Source organism: Salvia splendens, chromosome 3 (assembly GCF_004379255.2).
Source record: "Salvia splendens isolate huo1 chromosome 3, SspV2, whole genome shotgun sequence".
Taxonomy (NCBI): Eukaryota; Viridiplantae; Streptophyta; class Magnoliopsida; order Lamiales; family Lamiaceae; genus Salvia; species Salvia splendens.
The window spans coordinates 20,781,219-20,793,105 of NC_056034.1; the positions used below are offsets into that span (position 1 = coordinate 20,781,219).

Sequence of the window (11,887 nt, forward strand, 5' to 3'; positions counted from 1 at the left end):
TGATCGTCACAACTCCCCTCAATATTTACAAATATGGAGTAATTCTTAAAAGCCAAAACTAAAATTATAAAAGAACAGATGAAATATCACATTCTCATGAAAAAATGTGGCACTCAAATTTCAACCTCGTTTTTTTCATAGGAAGCAAAACATGGCCTTTGAAGTGGAATTATCCAACCTTGAAGCTTGGGGAGATTAAGATTATTGGACTGCATGATTATTATATACTATTTCTTGGTTCTTTGTCAAAGTTTTCATCAGACTCCCACTCAATAACCCCCTCCATATTGCTATGATCCTCAAGCTCCAACTCCCACTTCAACTTAGACAGTAGTGCCTCTGCATCCGATGAAGTACTGCGGTGACCTCCAAAAGACTCTAGATGCTCTACCTGTCTCATCTTCGGGACTCTGGTCGACAGACTACGAACCAAAGGAATAGAAACGATTGGTTTGAAAGGAAATGGCAGCATCCCTCTTTGCGCCTCATTCTCATTTTCTGATCTAAGGCTGTATTCAACTTTCGACAACTGTCTTGACAGGAAAGGAATTCCTGGAATCCGCGCCCTTAGAGGCGTCTCTGGTAGTAAAGTTGGCCTCTCGATGGACTCAAATTCACGTTTCATCTTGGCAAGTGCATCCAACACTTGTTTCAATTTTCCATCACTTATTCTGGTAAGAATGAGTCATGTCATGCCTTGGTGATCACCCTTGCACATATAAATGATAAGACATTGATTCACCTTGAATCCTTGGTTTGATTAATGGAATACTGTGTCTTAATGCGTTCCACTACGCTGAATGTAAGTTTCATCTACATGGTGAGCAAGAACCAAAACAGATTTAAATTCAGCAAAGGAAAGATGAGGCCCGTTATTGCACCGTAGATGCAACTCTGCATATCTTACTTCTTCAATACATCCTACCTTGGTTTCCACAGTCTGGAATCTTTTCTGCAGCATTTTCCTTGAACTGATTGCATCGTTTTTACCCTCACTGCTTGTTATCTCATCTAACCTGTGGCAGAACTAGATATTAGTTATGTGCTTTACTTGAGATCATATTCCAAATTAATTAAGGGAATACATTTACATTTCGTCCACAAGCTCGTAGAATGAAGAAAGACACGGCTCCATCTCGTCCTGATTAACCAAGATTATTCAGATATCTGGGAATTTGATAAGCCAAATTTGCCTAAAACCAACCTGTTGAATACCTTGATTGCCTCTAAAATGCCTGTAGCCCAATTCATAAAGTATTCTTCATGCCTTACCAGCTCATCACTTATACAAAAGGTTGAAAATATTTAGTTCAGACTGGCATGCGATAGCAATTACAACTCGTGATATATTTCAGGAAAAAGGACGAGTGAAGAAGCAGAACCTACTTGACCCGCTTTTTCTTTTTCACGAGACACGCTGACTTGAAAGCCGAGGTGCTTTCTAGAAAATTGATGAAGGTGTTGCAAACTTTTGCTTCTGCTCTGTATGTAGCAATACATATTGCAAGCTCGTCATCCTGAGTAGTATCATCACTTTAGAAGTTATGCAATACACATAATCTCACAATGAAACAATTGTTTCAGCCTGTGAATTATCCCAGCTTGCAGAAGAGCTCTCACCCTTACGTTGTAATGCTCCACAACCTGATTACTAGCACCTTCAAATTGATCTCTTTCTTCCTTGACATTGTGAAGGCGGGAATGGGCTGAAGACAAAGCAGCCGTAACCTACATATAAACTCATTAGGAGCAAAACTATTGCTCAAGATGGAAAGACATGTTCACTAACAATCTTCATTATCCGGGCAGAAAGCAATGATTCAAATGTTTTTATTTGATAAATGTGTCTAAACAAGGAACACAGTCTGAAGGATCAAAAGAGTGGTTCAGTAAGAACATTTAAGCTCTCTGTCTGCTTCAACATTAATAATTTTCTTTATTTCGTATCACTCTTTCACTTCAAAGTTCTTTCACATCTATATGCAACTTTGCCAGCTTACAGATGCATCTCTGATTATCTAGTTGGTTGACTAAATATTAAACTGAAACACTAAATATATCAAGGTTGTGTTGTTCGTTTTACAGCATTATCTAGTTATTAAGGTTTTTTTAACACACTGCTTCCGTTGAATATCTGGAATCATCACATTCTAGAATAAGAAACCGATATCCAAGAGGAAATATGGAATTTAAAAGATACGATGGAATTGGGAAAGGATCTTAAATACTACACCTGTTTCAGTTCTTCTTCAAGATCATCTTTTCTCTTCTCGAGAGCTTTGATTTCATTATGCAAATCCTGGGAAATAACCTTTGGAGTTAACCATGTCACATGTTCACGGTATAAATTTTTTTATAAATTATTTCATAATATCTTCAAGTGAAACTGTCCTAATTGTAAGCAGATGACAATCACAAATGCACAATCAGCACTTACTTCACAAAACATAAAAACCTGGAGAAAATGGGAAAACAATTCCATCTCTATGTATGTTTCATCTTCACAATATAAAATATTGCAAACTGTTTGACAAATGAAGGAGTGAGAAAGAGAAAAATCTATTGAATAGAGAAAATCACAGGCTTAGGAATCATACAATTACAGAAAGTAATGCATGCAAATAAAAATTAACAAAATCAAGTCCATGTCTGAAGACCACAATATCATAAGGGATATTTACGACTAAACAGAAACAAGTAATGTTTATAAAGATTATGCACAAGACAAGAAAACATCTAGGCATCAATAACAATCAAGAAGCTTCACATCCATTTACACAGGAAATTGATTATCATAATATTGCAAGCCACCGAACAGTTGTTGCTAAACACTTTACCTTCTCCATTTGGAGTACTTCATCAGCTTTAGTGAGACGGAATTTAAGAGCTTCTTCTCTTTGTAATCTGTTAATGAACATATTAATGCATAAGAGAACAATTTTTCTGCAGAGCTACACTTCACTGCTAGCTGACAAATCAATATTTCAATCACTATATTATAACACTGCCGCAAATTTCTAAAGATTTTGTGCAGAATAAAAAGATGAAGATTCTGACAACTCTCACGAACCTATTATCTAAAATGCGCGTTTCAGCTTGTGATGCAGAGCTTGCGAGAGATTCTGACAATACCTTTAGCTTGTCAACCTGCACAAAAATCAAATGCATGCATAAGATGAAAAGTAAGGCTGGGAAATAAAGATTAAAATGATTATACAAATATTGACATAATTTAAACAACTCTTCATTTTCAAACAAACTCTTAAAACTAGAGCCATGTTCATCTCATTATTATATTGACAGATATCGTAATTTCATTAGATCTTGAATCATGAGACGCACCTTTTGTTTGTGTGCTGCGAGACAATCCCCAGTTTGCATTATTAATTTCTTACGCGATAGAAGCTCCACCAATTGGGAACACAATCTCACATGTGCAAGCACTTCATTCAGATGCTGTAAGAACATAAAATTTTTACTGAACTTCAGAAATTTCATCAATTGAAAAATAACAATTCTCAAGCAGCCATCTGAAGAAAAAAAATGCTCAGGGTATCTGTTTTCTTTTTGCGTAAGCATTGTTAGGTCCAATGAAGGGGGAATGAATATCAGTGAATGAATTTCTAGGTACAGATTGGGATAGTAAGTGTCTCAAGTTCTGTAATATAAGCATAGATCCCCCACAAAACCTGAGTTTGCACTGTGTGCGCATCACCAGTTTAAATTGAGAGATATGTCACATTTATAGCTGCTGTTAAGCTATTATCCATTAGGATAATCTTCTTAAACTATAGCTCAATCACCAGACCAAATGTGCAATATTGATATTCTTGAAAATTAAAATAACTGTCTTCCTTCTTTAATGGTGATAAAGGAAAATCACCATACCTCCTTTGACATGTTAGATGATATCCCGCCCTCTCGTTTAGGCTCGTTTTGCATACCTTGTAGTCTTTTATTTATACTTGAGAGTTCAGAATCTATGCTGATAGCAAAGAAGACATACAAAGAAATAATTAAAATAGTAACTTCACATTAAAAGTCAAAGGCCTAAAGAAAGATCTTAAGCAGATAGAAGTTATTCTAGTCAAGAAGGTGGAAAGCGGCATTCACAGCTCCGAGTACATTAACTTGTCACAGAAACAAGTGGCATCCAGATGATAGCCCCGAGAATAATTAAAAAAGAAGTAAAAAGTCATGTAAATGAAGCCATGGTCTCTCAACAAACTGATTTCTCTTAATTCTGATAGCCAGTAGTTTTATAGATTCATATCTTATCATGGAAGAAACAAATTGTTTTGAAGTGGTTGAAAGGACTCAAGGAATAGAGTTAAAGTAGCCTTAAGATGAATCGTAGTTGCTTAACTTCTTAAGGTGTCTAATTTGCTATGGGGGAAGTCTTCAAAATTCACTTAACCTTTTCAAAGTAAAATGAGATCTATAATTAGAATACTTGTTTCACATTTTTGCAGAGTTACCAGTCTGGGGTTCCATGCCTAATATTCGCCCTACCTGTACAATATAGTGCTACAGCTAAAAAGCTAATCAATGAAACTGTGGGAGGTATACCCCCGACCACCTTACTATCTCAGCATTTACTTTCAGTCCAGCCATAGCATCTTGTACAAATTGAAGCAGCTCTGCCCTCTTTGCCTGGAATTAGAAAAAGAAAGATAAACATAATGTCCAAGAAAGCACCACCTTTATCAATATTCCACCTTTACAAGTATGACTTAACAATGATAATGCGACTTATACCAGTACTTCTTCATTGTAGGTCGAGAAGGCTTTAGCTAAATCTTGTACACTGCTCACTGTCACATCAAGAGCTTCTTTTCCACTCATTAGAGTGAACCTGAAAACAGAAGGGGAGAGGAGGTTCTCATGCTTCTTTTTTTTAATCTTCTTCTATAACACGAGAAAATAAAGTATGCAAAGTAATCGCATGATTTTCTTAAGTGATTGGTTGATCTTTTATCCAATATGTGAGACACTCTCAAGTTACCTGAATATCCCCTGAAGCAAAGAAAGTTCCTCCTGATTGGGTTCCTCAAGAATCTGTGTCAGAGAAGCAAGAAGCAAAAGAAACAGCTTGATTGGCGTCCAGCTATTACAGAGAAAACATCATTACTCATACAGCTTAACACACTTACAGTATTAAATAATCGGAAAGTATTTCGTGTTATCTCTTCGACAGATAACCATATACAGGAGAAACAGGAAAAGAAAAATAAGAACAACAATATGTTTTCATGACTATGGAAATGAAATTTCAGCACTTACAAAAGACAGTGTAATGCTCTCCAGTGCTTGACTCTGAAGGAACACGTCACGGAAATCCATTGGTTCTCCCCCACGATCAGGATCATAATACATTACCTGTGAAAAACTACATACAGGTGACCAATGTGATACATTGACCATGTTAAATGGATTTTCTTATGACATATACAGGTCAGACCATGTCTAGCAAGGGTGTGTGAAAGAGGTGAGCCTATCAACAGACTCTAAGGATCTTCAAACTATACATGAATCAAGATTTCTAAAGCTCCGAGAAGTGAAAATTCAAAAGGAGCCATTTCCATAAAAAAATGAAAAATCTCAAAAAAAGAGCAAAAGGTGAAAGTTATACCAGAAACATACCAAAGTTGGCTTTGGACCATGGCCGGAGTCGATAGCCTCATTAAGTATCTCTATCTGTTTCAAGGAAACCAACCATGTTCTTAATAACTGAACTCTTTCTGCTCCCTTACAAGAAACAGAAACTTCTTCCAGTCGTTTTACTGCAAGCTTATAGTTTTGGAAATTCCAAGGGCCCTAAAGCACCAACAAATTGAAGAGAATGATGTAAAAGTATGCCTTTGATCCTAAAGCACCAACAAATTGACGGAACAAACTTATGCACATTGATTTAATTATAATTACTTATAGAATACTAAGCTATCACCAAGCTTTAGTTCGAGGGATTTGGCAAAATAAAGTCAGATTCGATAATAAAAGAAACCTAATTAGTCCACCAATCTAAAATGATAATACTATTTTTTGTACTGCACAAATAAGGATCCTAATTTGCAGAAAATTCTTCTAAGCTCTAGTTTTCTTCAATATTGTTAATCAACTGCGAGGGAACAGGATTAACAAATTTAAGACGATTAATTAGAAATCCACACGTCGAATTAGCAAAAAAAACATTGACGTAGAAAGATTGGGGAATAATACAGCGGCATCTAGGAAGAGCTTGGAACCACCAACAGCGGTATTGACGACGGTGTCAGCATAGCTTCGCACGGCACGGCTGACGCTGTTTTGGCCACCGACTTCGACGGCCTTATTCACCGCTGATCTCAGCCACGACATCTTACGAAATGTGGTATATTTGGTGTTTTTTAACCGTGTCAATTAATCGCGGCGAAGGCAAAAGAAAAGAGAGAGAATTGAATCGGAAAAGGGGATAGATTTGATGAGAAAGAGGAGTAAGCATATGGAAAGTTGGAGTTGGGAGCCATTGGTTTCGCGCCTTCCTTCTGTGTGTCTTTCCATAAATACCCTTCGGCAGTTGATCTCACGTGATTGTCACGTACAACGCAAAATGCGTTGACCACCTACTGTGACACATTCTGTGTTTTTTTTTTATCTATTGTGTCATTTTTCTGTGTCCTAATAAATATTACTCCCTCAATCGGATAAAAATATGGGAATATGATACTACATGTGAATTAAGACAAATTTGATAAAATAAGAGAGAAGAGAAGAAGAAGAGTTAAAGTAGTGTTAGTGGATAGTGAGACCTCATTATTATTAGTATTTTAATGGTGGTATAAGTTGTAAATAACTTAATGTAACAGGTTAATAAATTGGGTAATTTTTCATAAATGGAAATTCCCATATTTTTATGGATGAACGAAAATGGAAAGTGCACATATTTTATGGGAAGATTGGAGTATGCAACTTTTATTGTAACACTTTATATGTCATAATAGACATTTATCTATTGTCACATTTTTGTATTTTTTAATACAGTAGGTTATATATTATATCTATTGTGACATTGGAAAGTAATACAATAAATGCATACATGAGAGACTTCCTTGAAATAATGTATAGGCATTAGGTGATGTTCATGTATAATTGAGTTCTATTTTCTCACTATTTGATTAATTTTATTAGCATGGATAGATCTTTGACATAAATGGCAATCATATTTGAGATCCTATAGCTATATTTTTTGGATATTTTTGCCATTTTTTGCACTTTCTTACTCAAGGGACACAATTATTTGTTGATCCGTTGTTAACTTTTTTTTACGACACACATCAAAGATGTGTGGCGTATTGCAGTAGACAACTTTCGGTGACACAACATGTTCTTTTATCTCAATGCATGTTTAATCAAAGTTTATTCTCTGATCTTTATTGTTTGTTGTTACGTTTAATTTTTTTTGATTTATTTATGTCGATCCATTCGATAAATTTTTCAAATGATAGTGAAAATTGCCGGATGTGATTGAGATTTCAATATGAAAGGTGTTGGAGATGCATTAATTTTATAAGCATTAACATTGACGACAATAAACATAGTATAAAATAAAATAAGATTTCAAGTCATCACAATTCACAACTTCTTTAGTTTTTAAATGGATGATATGTAACATGGAAATGAAAAAATAACTTCTTGCAACCTTATCTTAAACTACTACTCGTATTTAAGATATACTGAGTGAATTTCCAGCTACGAACATTTTTAAACTAGAACAAACCAAAAATGAAACTTTTTAAGATGAATTTCGAATTCCTCACTCCAAATGGAGTCTTACAAATTCCCCATGTCGGAGTTTCCTTTCTATGGTACACAAATTCACCAACGACGCGGATATAAATCCGACCTACATATTGTCAAGGTCGAACAATGACATCTTCCAGTAATTCCACGAGTTATAGTCTTCCTGCATAGACAACCAGTATTGTCACAATCATGAAACAAAATTACAACTGAATTCGGCATAAATACCTGCTCAACCATGGAGGCCGGGGGAAACATATCTTTCACGAGTGTATTCAATGAAGTGTATGATTTTAGATCGATGCAATGATTGATGGCTACCTCCCCCTGTAAGAATGCACAAAACATGCTTTCATAAACTTGCTATTTAATGGGGAATTTGTGGATAGATGACATGACTACCTTAGGATTGATGATAAAGATCTTTCCCTTTGGAATCCCAATCTTGCGGTAACTGAGTTCATCTGTGTCTCGGTTTCCAAATCCAGCATAAAATGGATTGTAATCTGGTGGAAACAGTGCCTTTATATCCTCTAAACATGCGATTTTGAATTCATGGGGAGCTCTTCTTATCACTGCAATCCATAAAATACTTTTGTCAACCAAACATAAGATGCATTGCATTTTCTTGCTCCAGAGCTTGAGAATAACTACATAATTTATAGGAAAAAAATATAAGTCATGATGAGATCAGGTAGCACAGAACCTCACCCTCCCGGTATAATGAAGGAAATAAACCATCAGGGGAAATAACAACAGGCCCGGTTGGTAAGCTCTTGCCATCCTGCAAATGATATCCACAAATTTATATTTGAAAGATTAATCAAAACAAAAGAATTGTCTATCTAAAATAGCATTATAGTAATAGGTCATAGGGTGTGTACCATGTATGCTAAAACATTTTCTCAAAGAAATAGTAACATAAAAGAAAAAATAGTGAAAATATGAGATATGAGGTGAAACCAAGATGATATTCAACATTTATTATAGTGTGGAACTCTATTCTTATTACTTCTTGTGATTCTTTGGAAGAAAACTAGCTCATGTTTAGTAGTGTAGTGAAACCTGTTTGAGATTGAATAGAAAACTTTTTGTCAAGTACGATTGAACAATTGCCCGTGTGCTTAGAAATAGGAGTTGGTATCCATTCTCCTGTTGAAGAAGAAACAGTTAATCAAACAATAGCAGACAATTGATTCACATGGGTAGAATAGATAACCAGACTATCTCTCATGCCACAGCTACTGAAAGTTGATCAAAGTAATATAACATGGAATCTCCCAAACAAAAGGAATAATTATCAACACAAACTTTACTATAACTAATGAATGTTCTAGCCTTAAGTTATACAATAGTTCAAGTCTTCAAGAAACTTAGAAACTAAAGTAGAAGATTACCACATTTCTCTCCAGGCATGAATAAGGCCTAAATTTGGTATCTTTACATTCAACGCACAAAAAAAAAAGGAATTACATTTATTGCAGAAAAAAGATGAGCTATCCCTGAATGTGTCCAGTCTTTTCCCACTAAAGGCATAAATTGACCAAGAACATCAGACCTACAAATAGGTATGCACTTTTAGTGAGCCAACAAGCAAAATAGATAACATTAATTCTACTACGTTACAAATCATTTGTTACGGAAAGCTAATCATGATCTAACAATTCCATTCCATTAATTTGGAATTGGACATAATATTTGTGATAAACTTGCCAAAAATTTTCCAATGGAAATCTAGAATTGATTGATATAAACTCACTTGGTAATTGTCCCATCAACATCTGAAATTATAATGCGTGTATTCCACTTCCATAAGTATATATGAGCTTCAACCTGCGCATTGTAAAGTGCTTTTTTCACAACCAAAGGGTTTGGTTCCACTCCAAATAACTAGTACTAGTATTTTTTATCAACACACATAGAAGTATGTCTGTGCAATTATAAATTCCTAACCTTTTGGGGTCCGAGGACTCTAGTCGAGAAAACAAAATTCACCATATTTTGTCCCTCTTTAAGATTTAAAGATTCGATTTGATCAGTGTTAGGGACATTGGTTCTTATAATTTGCTTGCGAGGAGACTCGGTTCCTGGATATCCGGATGATGTTGATGTAGAATGGCTGGGTGAGACAGCCTCGGAATCCAGATAAGCTTCATCAGATGACATACTACTAGTATGCTCAAGTGTCTTAACCTTCCTAAATGGGATTGGCCAAAGCCTCCATCTGCACGATGGAGTCAAAGGCATTCCGTTTTCATCGTCTTCTACATCTGTCATCCCTATGTCCACAGGTATTACATCATTCGAGTTGACCGGTAACTCCAAATCAAAAGCTGCTATACCAAGAACAACATGTGCAGCTTTGCGCCAGGGCAAGTACTTCCCTTGTATTCTAAAAATTAAGTTTTGATTCTTTATGATAAATTCTCCAGAAGCTTGCATCAAAGACGTTGTCTGCTGCAGGCGATCCCATTCCAGCATGAAGCAAGTTTCCACATAGAGATATCTCCAACGCTGTCAGCAAACAGAAAATGCAATCAAATACTCATAAGCTTAACATACAGCTCCAAGCAACTTTTAAAGGTATCCTTCCTGTTCATACCAATTGAGTTGTTATCAGGACTACTTTGTATATGCTCTGCATCTCCTTCGTAGGGTGCTTGATGGTGTTTGAAAGACAAACTGTTTGTCTCACATGTGTCTCCAACTCTATGGATATCAGACAAGCTATCAGAAGCCCAATTACCTTCACCTGAATTATACTCTTCAGTCCCCCCACCAGGACCAAGGTGGAATTGGGGTGTGCTTAGTTGCACATTTTCACCCGTCTTCTCGGATGATGATATGGCCATCCACGCTCACCAAAACTACCTCGGAATTTGACTCTTGTGATTCTAGTGCATGCTCCACACTATCTAAAGTGTCATATCTATTTGGACTATATTCAGATATTTTAGGTGAACCCTCCACAGATGAGTGTTCATCTGAAAACTCGTAGAACACGTATGCAGCAGCATCAGACTCAACTCTCCTTAGCTTTTCTGCTCGAATATTTAGGTGTGCGTCTTCCATGTCATTATCTTGGCCACTAAATTCACCAACACCATCATTAAAACTACTGTAATGGTTACTGCATACACCACCACCTTCCAGATTGTCCAAGTCCTTCGAACCATCATCAACTTCCCTAACAAAGTATGCTTCGCCCGAGTTATCAAGATTCATATGAAAATCAGCTTCAACACCATTAACCTCAACTTGTACTATCTTCTCCGGGCCCCCTGAAAAATTTCCCAAATCGTACGTACCAAGGCGTACTCCTAAACGTCCCATCTTGTTGCTTAACCACAATTATGTCACCAAACGGATGAAATGGCGTGGCTACAGAGTACATGCCTTGAGTCTAACTCTACCAACCACATCCATATCTAATATGTATATAAATAAACTCCCCCAAACTTTTTAAAAAGAAAAAATAAACAAAATGTATCTATTACACAACTACATCAATATCTCTTAAGCCACAATCCACACCACTCCAAATCCAGGCCGTGCACCATCACTGTTATTCATACATGCGTCAAGAAAATAGATAATTAAATCATCATGCAAATAATTCAAAGGCAAACCCTTAAGAATATGAGTTTGCGCATAAATTATTGTTAAATAATAAGAATCAAATATCTAAAAAAATCATGAAATATGTGTTGTAGAAACTTACGCATGCAAGAATTTTGCAGAAACTTGCACATGCATAGAATTTTTTCTGAACAAACAAAACTACCAACATTAGATTCAAATATTTTTTAAGGGAAGAAGAATAATATAAATGTATGATTGGAAATTACATGTGGGTAAAAATTGCAGAGCTTCGGCACAAATCCATAGATCTGTCAAATATATTTGACAGCTCCAATATGTGAATGTAAAATCGTCTCAAGATTTAGAATATAAGCTTCATTTTCGTTCGCAGTTTTCTGGAATTATCTTCCATTTTATAATTTGGATGTATAGAATCACCCAATTCATTGCGAATAATATCAAATTCATCTTCTTTCAAGAATAGCATCGAAATCTGGACTAAGGATATTATTAGATGTTTATGACA

At 35.8% G+C, this 11,887-nt stretch overlaps 2 protein-coding genes across 12 annotated transcripts; both read right to left on the reverse strand.

Moving 5' to 3' along the window:
* LOC121796279 (paramyosin-like) lies at positions 1–6,494 on the reverse strand. Of its 11 annotated transcripts, none has more exons than XM_042195089.1 (18): positions 6,220–6,494; positions 5,644–5,697; positions 5,284–5,379; positions 5,006–5,058; positions 4,759–4,855; positions 4,580–4,653; positions 3,889–3,985; positions 3,343–3,456; positions 3,071–3,147; positions 2,838–2,904; positions 2,234–2,299; positions 1,621–1,728; positions 1,387–1,517; positions 1,216–1,282; positions 1,092–1,141; positions 926–1,016; positions 743–813; positions 1–671 (listed from the first exon to the last, which is right to left on the reverse strand). In XM_042195089.1, exons 1-18 carry the CDS (start codon positions 6,355–6,357, stop codon positions 221–223), a joined length of 1,902 nt encoding a protein of 633 aa, XP_042051023.1. In that variant the 5' UTR covers positions 6,358–6,494; the 3' UTR covers positions 1–220. The 11 variants fall into 11 exon arrangements, 8 of the variants coding, with proteins under 8 accessions (XP_042051023.1, XP_042051022.1, XP_042051024.1 ...); XM_042195088.1 differs by having other exon boundaries at positions 5,644–5,817; XM_042195090.1 differs by having other exon boundaries at positions 5,284–5,389; positions 6,220–6,348.
* A 1,388-nt stretch (positions 6,495–7,882) lies between these two features.
* LOC121796726 (phosphatidate phosphatase PAH1-like) lies at positions 7,883–11,352 on the reverse strand. Its single transcript, XM_042195516.1, is given in 13 exon segments — positions 7,883–7,942; positions 8,008–8,106; positions 8,182–8,354; positions 8,491–8,563; positions 8,845–8,931; positions 9,253–9,337; positions 9,539–9,612; positions 9,733–10,219; positions 10,221–10,293; positions 10,382–10,623; positions 10,625–11,065; positions 11,067–11,182; positions 11,314–11,352. Coding segments are annotated over 13 exon segments (2,049 nt in total).
* Between the last annotated feature and the right edge of the window lie 535 nt (positions 11,353–11,887).

Bases quoted from the DNA above. Each gene is read 5' to 3' on its own strand.
- LOC121796279 (XM_042195088.1), bottom strand. From the start codon at position 6,357: ATGTCGTGGCTGAGATCAGCGGTGAATAAGGCCGTCGAAGTCGGTGGC. The intron at 4,654-4,758 runs GTATAAGTCGCA...TTCTAATTCCAG, and splicing joins CCTACAATGAAGAAGTACTG to GCAAAGAGGGCAGAGCTGCT. The intron at 2,300-2,837 runs GTAAAGTGTTTA...GTTATTTCCCAG, and splicing joins AAGTACTCCAAATGGAGAAG to GATTTGCATAATGAAATCAA.